General features: G+C 42.1%; 2 protein-coding genes across 2 annotated transcripts; both read right to left on the reverse strand.

The window, feature by feature from the left end:
• Window positions 1-3430: 3430 nt before the first annotated feature.
• LOC119810535 (hemoglobin subunit beta-like) lies at window positions 3431-4763 on the reverse strand. The gene is made up of 3 exons (XM_038324058.1): window positions 4605-4763; window positions 4276-4498; window positions 3431-3684 (listed from the first exon to the last, which is right to left on the reverse strand). Exons 1-3 carry the CDS (start codon window positions 4694-4696, stop codon window positions 3556-3558), a joined length of 444 nt encoding a protein of 147 aa, XP_038179986.1. The 5' UTR covers window positions 4697-4763; the 3' UTR covers window positions 3431-3555.
• A 10209-nt stretch (window positions 4764-14972) lies between these two features.
• LOC119810544 (hemoglobin subunit beta-H1) lies at window positions 14973-16361 on the reverse strand. The gene is made up of 3 exons (XM_038324068.1): window positions 16254-16361; window positions 15892-16114; window positions 14973-15101 (listed from the first exon to the last, which is right to left on the reverse strand). The coding sequence occupies exons 1-3, from the start codon at window positions 16343-16345 to the stop codon at window positions 14973-14975; spliced, it is 444 nt and encodes a 147-aa protein (XP_038179996.1). The 5' UTR covers window positions 16346-16361.
• Window positions 16362-18054: the final 1693 nt, after the last annotated feature.

Genomic DNA, 18054 nt, shown 5'->3' on the forward strand with positions numbered 1-18054 from the left:
GACATGTACTACTAATTTAGAGTTCATAGTTCTTTATGCTGCTAGGCCTGTATCTTCTTAGCCTGTCAAAGAGACAAGATAGTCTTTTCTGTTATCCCTGTTGCCAGCATGAGCATGACTCAACTTGCTCTGACAAACTCAACCCGCTTTTAATGATCACGCCCATCAACCTTTTTGAAAGTATTTTCACCATGGATCCAGACATATGCTTCATATTACTCTCTGGTTCTGGTCCTCCACTCGAAACTGGGCATGACTTCCAGAGGGAGTAACACAAAGCTCTTCGCGGTTTACAGTCTCACAGTCTGGCTTTCCTGAAGGGCTTCTTGTTTCATTTTATCACTGTTGCTTACAGGACCCCTTCCTTGTTTATACTCCTGGACTCTATGTGTGTACTTTCTCTCCTAAAGTAACACCAAGACATTGTACAATCTTTTCTTCAAAATAGATAAAAATCCTTTGTGTTCTCAATTAAATACTCCCAAATAAATAAGACTGAGTCAATGCTAACCAGAGTCCACAGGAATCTGCTCTCTCATTCGATCTCAAGAATTTAGTAAATATATTCACTTTAATATCATGCAAACTATCAAATATCCTAATAAGTACAAAAAGAAAGATTACTAGCTTTATAAAACAACTTTCAGAAGAAAAAGTGATCTTGGAATGAGTCTGATCTAATAGTGCTTATTATTGTGAGTACTTAAGCCTCTACCCTGCTGATTAATGTGAATATTGCATATTCTGTGCTGATTGATGGCTGTCACAATATGAGAATCCTTTCATATAAATAAGTTATATCTTAAATTTCAGGTAAAAATGACACTACATAATTCATCCATGCTTAATTCAAGTTCCTTTTCTTCTCATTATGTCATAAGGATGGAAAACCACAACCAGATTTTATCCTGTCTTACTAAGTCTGAGCATTTAATGCGTCCCTTCCAGATAAACAGCTATTCATTGATGTCTGCTAATTTAGTTGTTTACTGAATATTTCTTTCTCTTAAAACCATTAGGAAGAGACTTTGGGGAAGTGGGTAGCAGGAGACACAGCCTGATGATAAGGAAATTAAATGTTATGCACCTGGTGGTTTGTTTCCATGATAAACTCACCCTTGAATCAAAGACTTTTGTCCAAAGTACTGCATGGAAAGACTAGTGGGTTAAAGGAAGGGCCATGGGATTAGTTATGGGACTTATGTCTCTTGCAATCATTGGTATCCTTTCCATAATAAGCCCCTTCTTTTGCTTCCTTGGGTTATCAGCGTTTCTTCCCTCCTCACCTCCATTTCATGTGGAAGTCTGTGTGTTGAGCTGCATGGTCCTCCTTGAAAGTCTCCTTGTAGCTTCTACTCTCCACTTCCAGTGTCCCAACCCTCATTTCATCTGGACTGGCGAGACTTTCTGTATTTGTTTGCATTCCCCTTACACAGTCTCATTCATACTCAGATCAGTGTCAATCCAGAGCTTCTGTACAGAGGCTGAACTGAGTTATCACCAACACACACTGTTAACTTCCTTTCTGTTTGTGTGTTTGGCAAGATATCTGTTCCACATCTCCACAGAATAGTTAGGTGAATATCATCTGTATGCTAGCTTATTTTCATTTTTAGTACTCTTTAAGTAATTAAAAAAACACTTCTTTCAGAACAAGGTAGTAAGCGGTAATATTTTCATATCAACACATCAGTACATTAAGGGCTGAGACTGCTGATAGAGAAGGCTAGCTATTTGATCTGATGTTACTATATTACTTTGAAAAAACTTACTAGAAAAGGTATTTGCTTCTTGGAAGAGAGAAAAACAGAGAAAGAGGTGAGGAGGGAGGCAAGGGGGAACACTCGTGTTTGCGCACACACACACACACACACACACACACAAACACAGGGAAAGAGAGAGAGAGAGAGAGAGCCTCCAGCACCAGTGAATACAGAGAGTAGCATTCAACCAGGTCTTTGGCTTTTGCAAATCCAGAGAGCATCTCTGGACTAGACCTCAGCTCCACCAGGACCCAGAAGCACCATGGAATAGACCCAGGCCCAGGTGACTCATAGCAAAGCAAAAATAATACATTTCAATTAGGATTCAGTCAAGGAGTGCAAGCATAAAATGATGTGTACCGCCACTTCCTTATAAACTAGCTTCTATTATTGATTTTATTAAACCCAGAAAAAGTAGGTAAGGATTCTACATATTACAAAAAAGGATTGCCCATGCTACCTTTTAGTTAGCCAAAAGCCCACTCATGTGACTCATAGGGCAGCTTTAAAAATTTCCAGTGCCACTTGAAAGCAGAAGATACTGCTCTTAGGACAGTAGGCTCAGAGCTTGAGATACTGCATCCTATGAGGCCCACATTTTGTAAACACTGCTTGGCTTCTTAGCAAGAATTAGTAGGGACTATAGATAGGCATGAGATCCCTGGCCACAGACCAATCTTATGTGTCCAATATTTTATTCTATATGGTTTATACTTTCCCATTACTCTAAGTCTTCAGTTCATTTAAAGTTGCACAATCTCTTAATGTTTTGTGGATTTTATTATGTAACCTCAATAAAACCTATAGAAAGTATTCCTTAATTAAAGGCCACTTAATATGAGCAGTCATTTCAAAATCTTACTACAATTTTACTGGAAAGTAGTGCAAGAAACACGTGGAACTCATATATTGTTTACAGAATTTAGTCTGACCTGGGTGGTTATGTAAAAAAAATAAACTGAGGTTTTATAAAGCTATGATGTTGACTCTAGTAACCACATACGAAGAATAGCTATCAGACAGCATGAAGGACAGACTGGATCCCCAACCCATCTCTCAATACTGAAGATAAACATACTGAGAAAGAGTACGTTGTCTGTCTACAGGGTGTTATGAAACATTCATAACACACCAGTGGGAAAAAAAAACTGGATTTTCTTATTCTTTCATTATTAACTTCTAACTCAGGCCAAAGCACAGTATGATGTGAAAAGGTCCCAGGGGAACCTCTGTAGCACAGTGGGGGTCTCTATGGTCAGAGGATTCAGATGATGAGGAAGGTGGCCAGGAAAACATGGACTGAAAACTTTAGGAAATAATGATAGCTTTAGGCAAAAAAAAAATATTGACTAGAGATCTGTCTGTAAGGGGTTAGGTAGGCAAGGGAAAAGATAAGACACATTTGTAAGAAAAACTAGAGAAAACAGATGACACATATAAAATGTAGCCAAAATATAATCTATAACTAAAGCCACAACTTGAATTCTCCTGTGAGCGCTGTGGGCATGAGAGGCTGTGGCATGCTCTTTGCTGTTTCAGAAGGTATCATGAAAAACAAGACTTTGTTTCTTTTCCCAAGGACAGAACCAAACCCTCACTTCTTTGTATCTTGAATCCCAACACATGAGCACGTCCATATGAGACACACATATAATAAAACACACCACTGCAGTGAAAGTAAATGCCTTTTATTAGTCAGAAGAAAGGTGCCCAAAGGCCTTCATCGTTTTGCCCACAGGTGGCAGTTGTTCTCTAGGAGACAAATGAGCACAGGCAAGTGCAGGAAAGGGGGTTAGTGGTACTTGTGAGCCAGGGCAGAGGCCACACCAGCCACCACCTTCTGGAAGGCAGCCTGTGCAGCGGGGGTGAAATCCTTGCCCAGGTCGTGGGACAGCACAATCACGATCATATTGCCCAGGAGCTGTGGAAAGACAGAACAGGCATCTCATGATACTAGAGCAAAAACACCAGACACTGCGGGCTCATTTCAAACAGCAATTTATGGTTAGAGTCTTAAAGCAGAAGCAGAATGACAGCTGGGTCCCACAGGCCAGTGCTGATAAGAATTCTCTATGTCAACAGAATTTATAGGCAAATAACATTCTTCCCTATCAGCCTAGTCAGAGAGCCAGTGGGCTCTGTTATTCTCTAGAGCTGTGCAAGGAAGCAGGGGTTGCCTATCTTCCTTGTCCTCAAAGCAAATTACCAGGAAATACTCAAAAGAAAATGAAATAAGGAAAAAAGCAGATAAAGAAGAAATATATTTTAAAACTGGAAGTGAAAATGAAGAGTTTCTTGGAGAAAGAGGAAATCACAGCCTCGAAGAACGAAGAGGGGAGACCACAATAGTGAGTGGAGGTAAAATCATCAAACTCATGCGGGCCCTCCACGGGGCGCAAGCAGACACCATCTGTCCAAACTGCTCCCTAGAGTCTCTTCCCTCTTCCTTCTGATGGGAAGGTGAACACCAAAGCCAGAGGAAGGAAACCACAGGCAGAGCCATCAGACTCACCCTGAAATTCTCAGGATCCACGTGCAGCTTGTCACAGTGCAGCTCACTCAGGGCGGAAAAGGTGCCCTTGAGGTTGTCCAGGTGTTTCAGGCCGTCAGCAAAGGCAGTGATCACCTTCTTGCCATGAGCTTTCACCTGGGCATTGCCCATAACAGCAGAGGCAGAGGACAGGTCCCCAAAGTGTTCAAAGAACCTCTGGGTCCAAGGGTAGACAACCAGCAGCCTAAGAAGAAAGCAACCGGAGGATGCTGGAAGTTAGTGCCTGTGGAAAACAGACCTGAGTCTCCATGCACCCAACTTGTGAGCTGCATTGTAACCTCAATACCAACCTGCCCAGGGCCTCAGCGCCAACTGCGTCAGCGTTCACCTTTCCCCACAGGCCGGAGATGGCAGCCTTCTCGGCATCAGTCAGGTGCACCATGGTGTCTGTTTCTGGGCTTGTGCTTCAACACAACTATGTCAGAAGCAAGTGTGAGGAGCAACTTGTCCTGCCCCACCTTTTATGCCCTGCCCTGGCTCCTGCCATCTCTGCCATCTCTGCCCACTGTGAGCAGATTGGCCAATTCCAGGGTGTGGCTCTGCAGGGTGAGGCTTCAGCAATGACAGCCATATCTCTCCCTGGCAGCTATGGCACTGACATGGGAGTCTGAGCTCCAGGTCCTCCCTCTGAATAGTGTCTGCCCTTATCCCTGCAGCAAACACTGGCCCTAACACATCTTTTTTTTGACAATTTTCAATAAAGTTAGTCACCAAGTTAACGACCAAATTGTTTGTTAAAATCACTTTCCCAATTTTTTTCATTGTATAAACGAGAAAACTGAGGCACAAATTTAGATGTGACTTTCTCATTGTTCCCAGTTTTAGTTCATGGAAGGACCTCCTTCTCTCTCCAGGGTGCTCCAGAGCATGCAATATAATCATTAGCACAAATTGTTGCTCCATCGTGCTTCTAGGTATGCCTTCCTTCGGATGTCACTTCCTCCTGATTAAAGAATAAACACTATTTTATTTCCTGTTTTCTATCATTTCTCTCACATTAATGTTTTGTGGTTTGTTTGTGTATATGTGTGTGTGTGTGTGTGTGCGTGTGTGTGTATTTTCAAGTTTCGTGAACACATGTGTGGGAAGAGGCTGATATTCTGACTTCAGAGAATCTTCCTCATTTGCTCTCTACCTTATTCATTGAGTCAGGATCTTGCAAGTCAACCCAGTGCTCACAAATGCAGTTAGCTTGGGCAGCCTGCTCTCTAAGGATCCCTGTCCTGCCATCCAGGCTTTGAATTACAGGATGGTGGCACATGATGCTCATGATGAGTGCATCTGTGTGTGCCTATACCTACGTATGGAACTTACCTAGCTCTTACGTCTTTACACAAACTCCCAAAAAATGATGTCTGGAAAATTAGGTAAGTTTGAATTGAAATTATCCTGTATAGTAGCGGCTCGATTCAATTTTAGGGACCCAGAGAAACAAACAGAGAATTTTCAATTCTGAAAAAAAACCAAAATATAAAACTATTTAGAACCCTATGTTTTGAAACATTAGGAGAGGCAAATGTCTCAAAGTAGGGATGCCTAACTGTTTCTGTCTGGGAATGTGCCTGTAGCCAAGCAGAAAAGAAGGTAGAAAGGCATTCTACTGGTGACTGACTGATTGATCAATTAATTGATTGGTTGACTGACTCATTCATTCATACAGTTTTGTGGCTGTTAGCCATTAAGTGTACTATATTTTGGACCATTTTCTTGATTTATCTCATGCCCTAGTTGGATTTTTGTTACTGTCGTGTAAGCTTGATACAAGTCAGAATTATTTGAGAAACCTTGCTTTAAAAAATGTCTCCATCAGATTGCCTGTAGGCAAGCCTGAAGGATATTTTCTTGATTAATAACTTATGCTGTTGGGCACAACCCATGGTGAATGATGCTATCCATGAGCGGGTAGTTCTTGATGCTGTAAGGAAGCAGGCTGATCCAGCTAAGAGGAGCAAGCCAGTGACCAGCATTCCTCCGTAGCCTCTGCATCAGTTCCTGCCTCCAGGATACTGACTTGAGGTCTTATCCCAACTCCCCTCCATGACAGAGCAAGACTTGAGAAGAGTAAGATGAAATAAATGCTTTCTTTCTCAAGCTGCCTCTGGTCATGGTGTTTTATCAAGTGGCAGAAACGCTGAGATACCGACTCCTATTTTCCCTCCATGCTTTGTTCAGCTTGTCTGTGTTGTCCAAATTTACAGGCACAGCTCCATAGCTCTTCCAATACCCTCTTGCTTCCTGTTTTTATTTTCTTCTATGTAACACACTGTTCACTTCTCAGGCTAAAATGGACTTCTGTGGTTTGATATCTTGATGTTAAAGGCTGCAATGTAAAGAGAAGAAGCAGGTTTTCTGAGGCAGTGTTGGGATCCCAACACGCCCAAGGTCCCTGCTAGGTCTTCACTCTCTTTTTCTTTTTTTTTCTTTTTTTCTTTTTATTTTTTCCAGTTTATTTATTTTTTATTAAAAAATTGCCATCTCCTCCCCTCCTTCTCCTCCTTCCCTCCCCTCCCCTCCACCCATAACCCCACTCCCTCCCTCTCCAGGCCAAAGAGCCATCAGGGTTCTCTACACTATGTTGAGTCCAAGGTCCTCCCAACTCCCTCCAGGTCCAGGAAGGTGAGCAACCAAACTGACAAGGCTCACACAGAGCCCATCCTTGTCATAGAGACCAAGCCCATCGCCATTGTCCTTGGCTTCTCGATCAGCCTCCACCATCAGCCACTTTCAGAGAGTCCGATTTGCTCAGATGTTCCATCAGTCCCATTCCAACTGGACTTGGTGATCTCCCATTAGTTCTGTCCTGCCGTCTCAGTGGGTGAACGCATCCCTCACAGTTCTGACTTTCTTTCTCATGATCTCTCTCCTTATCCAGACCTTCTGATCTTTGTTCCCTGTCTAAACTGAGAGCAGGGAACCACTTTCCTATTTGTAGTGTTTCTAGACTTTATCTAGGTGTACCACTGTCTAGAAACAACTCTTTTCCACCTGTTCATCACCAGCAACAACTATTCAGTAGTAATGGCTCATGCTTTTAGCTCTAATATGCATACATTATAATTCAGATATTTTTCAAATTTTAAAATATTCTTTAGAATTCCATATGTTTATACAGTGCATTTAGATTATACCTGCTTCTCTAACCCTTTTCAGACCCCCTGCCTGATCTCCTTCTTAACTTTACATTCTCTCTCTCTCTCTCTCTCTCTCTCTCTCTCCCCCCCCCCCCCCCCCCCTCCCCCTCCCCTCCCTCCCTCCCTCCCTCCCTCTCTCTCTCTCTCTCTCTCTCTCTGTCTCTCTCTCTCTCTCTCTCTCTCTCTCTCCCCACTGAGTTCAGCCAGTACTGCTCACAGAACCATGGATGCTACTACTCCCAACTACTGGAACACAGGCAAACTCCTAGGAGTCACAATGTGACAGAAATACAACTGCCTTTCTCCCATTAAGTTAGTAGGCAAATATTGCTGCTCCAAGAAGATTAACATCATTTTCATTGCTCCCTTCTTCTAGTAATTCCTCCTTCACTGATGGATTGGTTTCTCCTCTCGTTTTACCTTTCCCAACCCCTCAGTGGGTATGGGCAAATAAAACTCACTACCTCACTTCTTGGTCATGTAGAAAAGGCTGGGTTCTTCTACAGTTTTCTGGAGTTTAGGTAACAATTATATATGCATATTTATTATTTTATGTAATATATAACTTTTTTGTATTATATAGACTAGTACATTTTTATCTTTATTATTAATTAAATTTGTTCATTTATTTTACATTCCAATTGCAGTTTCTCATCCCACCTCCTGCCCCATCCCCCAACCCACTCTTTCTTTCTCTGTTTCTGTTCAGAAAGGGACAGGCCTCTCATGGGCACAACAAAGCATGGTTTATCAAGTTGAGGTGGGACTAAACTCCTCCCCTTGTATTAAGATGGGGCAAGGCAACCCAGTATGAGGAATAGGATCCTGGAAGCCAGCCAAAGCCTTAGGAACAGGTCCTGCTCCCACCACTAGGAGTCCCACAAATAGATTAAACTATACAACTGTCACACGTGTGTAGAGGGCCTCGGTTAGTCCCATGAAGGTTCCTGAGCTGTTGGTCCAGAGTCTGTGAACTCCTATTAGCCCAGGTTAGCTGTCTGTGGGTTCCCTTGTGTTTTTCTTGACACCCCCTCCCTCTCCTCATCAGGATTCCCCAAATTGGCCCAGTGCTTGGCTGTGTATCCCTTCATCTGTTTCTACCAGTCACTGGATGACAGCTGTCTGATAACAACTGGGCTTGTTTATACTGGTTTAATAGTTAGTCTTCACTAAAGCCCAAAGAAAGGAGATTCAATTATTTCCTTTCAGCTTTGTATAATACACAAAAGTTTCCTACTTAATGGCCCTTTGAGACATTTTCCATTCCTAGAGAAAAACAAACAAACAAACAACAACAGCAGATAAAGGAAATTAAATTTAGCTAATTTTTTATTATGCAGAAGCTACCTTAAAGGCGGGCATGTCTCCCCGTGTGTAGAAGATTTTTTTCTAATAGTCTTCCAGTGATCTTGAGGAAATAGGCCAAGACCTCAATGGTACCTGTGAGCCACTGTCATCTGGAAAACAGCCTGTACTGCTGGGATTATTTCCTTGCCAAAATGTAGGACTATGTTGCCCAAGAGTTCTGGGGAAGAACACACAAACACATACACACAGTTAATGGAGAAATCAAGCTAGTCCTCTGAGGAATGGCACCAACACCATAGATTTCTAGGTAATTCCTTCTAAAATTAAAAAGAAAGTAAATATGTCTATGTATTTGTGTTTTCATATATGTTTATATTAACTACTTTATTGACTGATAAGTTTGGTGGTCAGCTCTGTTTTAGCAACTGCTGCTGCCCTATCTCTAATATTATTTTCAGGCCTCCCATCCTCAAATACTCGCTTTTCTTTACTCTGCATTTACTACACCTAAGTTAATTAAGTTCTAGTTATTCATTGTAAGAATGACACATGGGTTCTAGAGCTACTGTGTCCCTTTCTCTAAGGAGTTTCTCAAAGTCTTTTCAGATTTTAGACATAGCAGATGAGAGACAATATGCATAATTTAAGAAGTGGGTCTACAAAAGAGATTTGAGAATGAATGGAGGGAGGAAGGAGGTAAAAAGATATATTTGTTTAAAAGGGAGGCAAATACAGACTTGTGAAGGAAAGTTGGCAAAAGATTGAAAGGCCTCAAATGGTGCAATACAGAAAAGTAGAGGGAAATGTGGAGGGAAGTACACAACAAAGTGAACAAGAGTGTGAAGAGGAGACAACGGAATGTCCGGCCCACGCACCCTGAAGTTGTGAGGATCCACATGTAGCTTGTGACTGCAGCTCACTCAGGATGGAAAACCTGTTGTTCAGATTGTCCCCATGTTTGATGGCTTCACTGAAGGATTCTAGCACCTTCTTGCCAGGAGGCTTCACCTTGGGGTTACCCTCAATGGCAGCACGGGAGGAAATGTCTCCAATGTGTTCAAAGAATCTTCAGATAGACGCCCAGGGAAGAGAATCAATAGCCTAAAGAGATGAAAGCAGCCCAAAGGATAGAGAGAATCAGTCTTGCCAGATATTCTGCTCTCTCTTCACCCACCCACCTTCCATTTGTCCTTCTTGTACTGTTTGATACGAGCTTCTCCTGTGACTCATCAACTTTCTCCTTGTCCACCTGGTCCCACAGGCCACTAACGGCTGACTTCCCATTGTCAGTCAGTGCGCCATGGTGTAGGGCTGCTGCTAGCAAGTAAACTGGTGAGCAGTAAGTTCAGGCCCAGCTGGTCCTGCTCTACCGTCTATGCCCAGCCCAGAACACAGACCCTAAGACATCAAAGTTCACGGGTTTACAAATGAAAAAGTCTCCTTTCTTCCCCAGTTCACACCATCTGAGGGTTCTAAATCCTGTGCTTCGTGACTCAGAAACCTTGTTCTCCCTCTGTTTATGTCCCAACCTCATCCCACTCAGCTGTGTTTCCACAGTATTAGCCAACAGCAACCTGGAAGACACCTGTGTGGAGGAGTCCAATGATAAACACTTCCACATGTGTGGAGGAGTCAGGTAGACACTTCCACCTGTGTGGAGGAGTCTGACAGACACTTCCACCTGTGTGGAGGAGTCCGCTGATAGACATTTCCACCTGTGTTGAGGAGTCAGGTAGACACTTCCACCTGTGTGGAGGAATCCAATGATAGACACTTTCACCTGTGTGGAGGTGTGAGGGCAGAGCTGGAAAGCAGGCTGAAGATGAGGGTTGGGTAAATAACTCTGAAGAGTTTGTGCAATAATGACGTATCCACAAAGTAGTTTGATAACTACAAAGTTAATGTGTTGACAGTGAAGCTTTAGGGAGCATAAAAAAATGTGAGATAAAATAGAGTTCAAAGAGCCACTGTTTGTTTTAACTCAGAATTGATTTCAATTAAGGAAATGCAAACTTTGATGGGGGGATATTTAAGTTACATTTGGTGTCAGAGCAGATGCTCTGGATTTTGATGACAAAACACTGGGGGGAGAGATGCACACGAGAAAGGTGTGCACAGAGAAGTAAAGAAATACTGGCTGTCATGTAAATACACAGACTCAAGTGTAAATGCTTGCCTATTTACCACGTGGCTATCCTGAACTATTTAACATTTGAATTTTAATCAGCATAAAATAAACTCAATAACTAAACTCAGTTCAGTTCTACTCTCTGTGAGCCTGAATGAGTTAGTTGTGCTAATGCTGCTTTATTCACTTGTAAAAGTGCAAATTGACCTGATTCATAATACTCAACACTGAGACAATTGTATTCATATGCATAGCACGGTGTATAGGCGGTGTAAGTCTGAGTAGGTGGCATTATTTTTCTTTCAGTTCTGTTTTTTCAGTTCTTTCCAAGAAACTAACTCTGCTTGACTTCTCTTAGAATTTGTCTCTAGAAACATATCAAGATGCTGGCCTCGGAAGCTATCATGCATTACATGCCTTACAGAGAGAAGTACAGGATTATCAGTTAAGAGTATCCTAGGTTGCAGACTGAGTTAAAGTCACCTGTTCTACATGAGACCTTGTCTCAAAAAAGTAAATATAATAACAATATCATCAATAACAGCAGATAGACTTTTTAATGCAAGTATATGGACTTGAATTTGATTCCCTGTATCCTGATTAAAATTAAAACCATCAAGTGTGGTGATGGTTCAGATGTTCCCAGAGGCAGAAAGTGGGATTCCTGAGACTTACTGGCTCAGCAGCCTAGGCTGCATAGCCACTAACTTGTTTGGTTGATATATCTGGGAGGCCTGCTCTTTTATAAGCGGAAACAGAGGAGTGGATCAGGGAGAGAGGGAGGGAAACTGGGAGGAGTACTACATGAAAGAAAAGAGAGAGAGAGAGAAAGAGAGAGAGAGAGAGGGAGAGAGAGAGAGAAAATTTTAAAAATGCATTTGTCCCTTGTATTCTTTAACACAGAGTCATACCAACATGATTGCACAGACTTACACCTGTACACTTATACAGACATATTCTTAAAGAAGTAATAATAATAAATTTATGTCAGTGAATTATTTTCAGTCTTTTTTGGTATCTTCCTTTTTTGTATTTTCATTGGTAAAAATTGCTAAAGAACCACAATTTACCTTCATTTGTTAAAAATCATTTGTTATCCTTTTTAAGAAAAAAATTAAAATTAGCAGCCCTGCCAGTGCAAGGAAATCAAATTAGGTCAGATCAAACCAAATTAAAATGTCCATTGTTTATTAAATACGGTGCTCTTGGGTGGCCGAGTGCATGGTGGAGAGACAGGAAAGCAGGGAGCACATGCAAACCCAGAACCACGTGTTTCTTTTCTGGGAGCCCACTTAAATACCCTGTGGGATTAAATACCCTGGCATGGTGGTATTTGGAGTAAAGACTAATGCAACTCCCAGGCCAGGGGACTGGGATGGATGCCAGGGGCTGGGGCTACATTCCAGACTTAACAATCCTGATCTATACATAAGTAAATCAGAAACAATTTTAAAATGGTATTGTTTGGACTTCTGACTGGAAAGGCCTAGATATATAGATTGGCCTTTCTGCAGGCAGAGAGCCTGTCTTCTGCCGTCGCTGCAGCGTCAGTCCTTCACTTTATGAAGTGACCAGCCGGAATCAAGAGAGCAGTCAAGAAAAAGAAATAAGATACTGGAAATGGATATGGCTCTTACGAGCTTGGTGACATCATTTTGAATTCAGTGAGATCCCACATGTATTCTGATGAGACTGCTCTTAAAATTTTATGGAGTTCAGATATGCCCTAGTCTCAGTATCTAAGAATTATTGGTCTCCGTCCTTGTGGTGGAGACAAAGAGGAAAGTCAAATATTGACCAATGCAAAGAGTTCAAGAAATGAGAACTGGAATTATTTTTGTCCCAATTTGTCATTATAGCTCTCAGCATTTGTACATTCAAGCACTAATGTTTTTGGTTTTGTTTTTTAATTTTATTTTATTAACCTTTTTCATTTATTTTACATACCTCTCACAGTTTCCCCTCCCTCCTCTCTTCTAGCTCCTCAGCCTCCCTCGCATTTATCCCCATCCTCTCCTCCTGCTTCTCCATTCAGAAAGGGGCAGGCCTCCCATGGGCTGGAACATAGCATGGCACATCAAGTTGAGGTAGGCAAGCTCCTCCCCCAGCATAAAGGCTAGGCGAGGTAATTCAGCAAAGAGAATAGGTTCCCAAAAGCCAGCTAAGTGCTAAGGACAGGTCCTGATCTCACTGCTAGGAGCCTTAGAAACAGACCTAGCTACACGACTGTCACACACATTCAGAGGGCCTAGATCAGTTCCATGCAAGCTCCCTTACTGTTGGTTCAGAGTCCATATAATCCCAAGAAGTCGTGTCAGCTGTCTCTGTGGGTTCCCCCATCCTAACGCTGACCCTCCTTAACCATAACCTTGGCTCCGACAACCACTTCTCCCCTTTTACAGCAAGGTTCCTGGAGTTTGGTCCAATGTCAAGCACTGATGTTTGAAACTGACTCAAGACTAGGAAATAAAGTGTCCTGAGCAACCTGAACTCTCTCAAGCAAATTCAGTGACATGAGAGTCCCAGGCAACTTCATGGCTTCTTCTAGCTATGTACACTGGGTGGAGTGACGCCAGATAGCCTCCCTCCATTTCCTACCCATTCTTCCTGGTAAATCTGGCACCAGGTCTGCCTCATTCTACCTTTGGCAGTCCTTCCCAGGCTGGGAGCCTCACTTCACTTTCTATGTTCCCAGTGTCTGCAATGATGAATTCACTATACATATACAAAAGATTACTAACTCAATTCAGTTATCTAAGGAGAGTTATAGTTACTGAAATTTTACTCCATTGTTTGAAACTCTATGTATAGCTATCGATTGAACCTGGGAGTTTTGTGCCCACCAGCAAGCACAGTACATGGTACAGTTTTCTACATCTTTACCCTCTCTTTTCATTTTCATTGTGCCACAAGATTCTAGTAATTTCCGTAGTCTGGTTTGACATTGCTAAATGGTCCTGGGAAGTCTCAGACTAGCTCATAAGTGTTGGATTTACCATCTCCTGTTACATAGTTGTATTTGTTATAATTGTATACTCATGAACCTGTAACTTTTAGTCTTTTCAATAGCCCTCTATGTTGAATAGTCATTAATGAAGATACCAAGGTATCCTTCAGTAGTTAGAGAATGTGGGCCTTCTTATAATTGTGTAGTCTTCATTTATATGAAATCTTTCTTGTTCTCAAATGATCCCTAAATTCACTATTTCTCTGGTATGTTTAATCTCACTTCAGGACTTGTTACATCCCGTTATACAATCCAGAACACGAATGCCTTAGCTGTTATTCTTCATTGTGCCAGTGAAGTGACCCTCACATGTGACTAAAGGAAAGTCCAGCTACAGCAACTCCTTCAACTTTTTCAAACAAGATCCCACATATCACTCTGCTCCCTACTTACTTTAATATCTCAGTCTCACAAGGTATAAGCCAGCTCTTCAAAAATGCACAATGAATTAAATATAATACCTCTAGCTTGTATTTTAGATACATAAAGATTTCTCTTTAAAATCTACAGCTTGTTTGGGGTTTAGAGAGAGGACTCAGATATGAAAGCATTTGCTGCTCTTCCAAAAGACCCAACTTCAATTCCCAGCACCCACATGGCAGCTCATAACCAGCTGTACCTCCAGTGCAGGGGATATGACCCTCTCTTGGTCTGCATACATGTAGTACACATGCAAATATGCAGGCAAAACTCTCATACACATATCGCAAAACTTAAGAAAAATTTTAGCATGTCTCACTAGCCTTCTTTCCCCCTAACCACTTGTTACTCTTGTCTTTACCTTGTACAGCAAATGTTTTGTACCCTACCATATACTGAACGAACCCTTTCTTCTCTTCCGGGAGAATTTTTGTCATCTCTTCATCCTCCTCGAGCCTCACCACTTTTCCACAGTATCCTTCCCTCCCCACCCATAAGCCCAGCCAGATCTTCTTTCAACATAAAAGTTTAAAAAAAAACAATATTAGATCATTGAGAATCAACTTTATTAAACAGTCTGTGCTCTTAAGGCCTAGTCCAGTCCTCATGTGCTCGAAGAGAGCATGACAGGCACACAGGATTACTGGGCTACAGAAATGGGAGATTAATGGTACTTGTGGGCTAGAGCATTGGCCACACCAATCACCAGCTTCTGCCAGGCAGCGTGCACCTCAGGGGTAAATTCCTTGGCAAAATAACCAGAAAGGACAATCACCAACATGTTACCCAGGAGCTGTAACAAAAAAAAAATGGCATATAGGAGTCATAGGTAGAGGTTCAAAGTGATGGCACATAAAAATTATATCCCGAGAGGATCTCTGTCTCCCACTACTTATCCCTTCACCTGTGACAAACTTGGCAACTACATTGCATGACTCTTCTTCTTTCCCCACACCACTCAACCAGCTGGATCTCATTCCGCCCTTTTTACCTCCTGTATTCCTCGCCTCCTGTCTCATTCACCAATGGACTAATCTAAATGAACATAAAATTGCAGGGCAACAAGATGCTTAATGGAGTTAAGTGTCCAACCAATTAAGAAGAAGCCTCCAATTATGCCGATGTTGAGTGGGAATGTAAAATACTTAGAGGTTTGTCAAAAGATGAGCAAGACCAGGTTTTTTTTGGAATTCATTCATATCCTTCCCTAAAGTACTGATTATTAGGCACCAAATAAATAAGATATTTTCTCTTCCTAACAACAAGATATCCAGTTCAAATTCTGTTTTTAATTGAATAAATCTACAAATTTCTAAAAACACACTCTTCGTTTCCCAATGCTAGAGATCCAACACAAGGCCTCAGACATGCTGTGAGTACAGTCTATACAGCACCAAAATCTTTCTCTTCCAAGATATTTGCACAGCTAAATATTAATTTAGACTTATACTACTTATTTACTGACACTAGTTTTGGAGCCATGTAGATTAGAATCTGTGAAGGCATTACCGATCATGGTATCAATTCCCAGTAATGTCTCTAGCATAGTTATTAATGAGCACATGAGCATGTTCTGAACTGACCTTGAAGTTCTCAGGGTCCACGTGAAGCTTGTCACAGTGCAGCTCACTCAGATGAGCAAAGGCCTCCTTGAGGTTGTCCATGTTCTTAACCGCCATGCCTAGGGATGTCAGCACTTTCTTGCCATGGGCTCTGATTCTGGGGTTACCCATGACAGCTTGGGCAGAAGAAAGGTTTCCAAACTTGTCAAAGAATCTCTGAGTCCATGGGTACACAATCAGGAGCCTGAGACACAGGGCAGTAGCAGTTAGAAAGTCACAATGTGTCACCATCTGCTAGTGGAAGCCTGGCTAGTTCTACCATGCACCATCCCTCCCACGCCCTGCCTCCGCCATTCCTCCCCTGCCCTGGGCTCCCATCCTACCTTCCCAGGGTTTCTCCTCCAGCTTTTTCCACATCCACTTTTTCCCATATGCTTGTGATAGCGGCCTTCTCTTCAGTTGTGAAGTGAACCATGGTGTCAGGTCGAGAAGCTGGGAGTTGATCTCAGGTGTGTGGAAGCCAGTGTGCTCAAGTGGCTGGAGGCCTGGCCTTTTATTCTTCACTCTGGACCTTGCCCCCCTTACCCCTCCCCAGGACTCTGAGGCCATTGGTCAAGAGAGGCTGGGCAAGACAGGGGTGCGGTCCAGAGGAGTCAGGTTTAGATAGCATTCCCAGTGAGATAGTGTCAAGCAGGCCCCTTCCCTCATGGGGGAGACCCTCCTGCTGCTTTTCATAGCATTTACTCTCTCTCTCTTCACTTCTTTCCTTTTCTTTGGTCCCCTCTCCTCCCAACAGGAGATTTGCAAGGGTATCTTTCACACTCTTTCCTTTTTGTCTGGAGCCTTGCAGGTCAGTAGATTAAAGCTGAAGCAGAGCCAAACACAGGGCAGCCCTAGAGAGTATGAGGCTCTTTTTTGGCATGGGAATCAGGACCTGAATGGCAGAAATATGCCCCTTACTCAGAATCCATGCAATACAAGGAAGTGCTGTGCAAACTGTTGGGTGCATTTTCTAGAGATTTAGGTCATGATCTCCCTATTTCCCCACAGCCTCAGGCTATAGATTGTGACCCATGTTTCCAGGAGCAAAACAAACAAACCAAAATTTTGTATTATCCTGATCTGTATATGTGGGTTGATATGTGAGTAAATATATTAATAATTATTTCTCAGTTATCTTACTTTTTCACATTGTAGTGGTGCTAGGCATTGCTAGCTCTCAAGTGGGTGGTAAATGTCTCTTCTTTCTACAACACAGAACTAGCATCCTTTGTCTGCTGACATCTAGAGCCAAATCACTAATGACAGCAAGAAGAAAAAGAAATTGATAAAAGAGGGCATTGTCTCATCTATTGACAGGCCCAGTGATAACTAATTTCAGTGCCTTGAACAAAGTCTGATTTTTTTTCTTTTAGTGCCATATTGAAAAGCTAGGAGGACCAGAAAGATCAGTGTTGTTGATAACATTAAACTAAAGAATCATTCTTCTCTTATCTTTAAAGTAGACAAAGACTACTTAAACTATCATCCCCAGTCATATCGAGTCTTCTTCAGTCATTCTCCATATCTATGGAGTCAAGAGCAGTTGCTGTCCTCTGACTTCTACCATTTAAAGATTCCCAAACCTTCACATGAGATTGACTTAGGACATGAATGACTTTGAGCAACTTTAAACTCTCTCAGGTGTGATTTTCCCACCTGTGTGTCTCACGGCATGCCTTATATAGTTACACCCACTCAAGGTTTGTGATTCCATTGTCTCTGTTTCTTACTCATACATTCCAGTATATCTGACGCCATGCCTGTCTCTCCCACCTTCGATCATTGCTGCTGGTTGCATACCTTGCTTCACCTGCTTAGTTTAAACTTTTATAACACTGTGACATCCAGTTCCTGAGGATTTAGACCAACTTTGGATTCATAAGGAGGATATTTTCTCAATAGCCCCTTTCTTCAGTCAGTTTTCCTGAGACTGTTTATTGGTTACTAATCAATTCATTCAGTGTTTTTAGTTTAGTGGTACTGGGAATTGAATCTCTGACATTCCACATGTTAGGCCAGTGCTCCACACTGAGCAACATCCTCAGAACAGGATTTATTATTCATTCTGAGACAGCAACTCACTAAGTTTTCAGTGAGCCTTGAACTGACTCTGGCTCAGGCAGTCTGATAAACTGTGCTACT

This window comes from Arvicola amphibius, chromosome 1 (genome assembly GCF_903992535.2).
Source record: "Arvicola amphibius chromosome 1, mArvAmp1.2, whole genome shotgun sequence".
Classification (NCBI taxonomy): domain Eukaryota; kingdom Metazoa; phylum Chordata; class Mammalia; order Rodentia; family Cricetidae; genus Arvicola; species Arvicola amphibius.

Excerpts from the sequence above, each read along its gene's own strand:
- LOC119810535 (XM_038324058.1), bottom strand. The coding sequence starts at position 4,696 with ATGGTGCACCTGACTGATGCCGAGAAGGCTGCCATCTCCGGCCTGTGG. Across the intron at positions 4,499-4,604 it reads GGCGCTGAGGCCCTGGGCAG|GCTGCTGGTTGTCTACCCTT; the intron begins GTTGGTATTGAG and ends CTTTCTTCTTAG. Across the intron at positions 3,685-4,275 it reads TGGATCCTGAGAATTTCAGG|CTCCTGGGCAATATGATCGT; the intron begins GTGAGTCTGATG and ends GTCTTTCCACAG.
- LOC119810544 (XM_038324068.1), bottom strand. The coding sequence starts at position 16,345 with ATGGTTCACTTCACAACTGAAGAGAAGGCCGCTATCACAAGCATATGG. Across the intron at positions 16,115-16,253 it reads GGAGGAGAAACCCTGGGAAG|GCTCCTGATTGTGTACCCAT; the intron begins GTAGGATGGGAG and ends CCTGTGTCTCAG. Across the intron at positions 15,102-15,891 it reads TGGACCCTGAGAACTTCAAG|CTCCTGGGTAACATGTTGGT; the intron begins GTCAGTTCAGAA and ends TTTTTGTTACAG.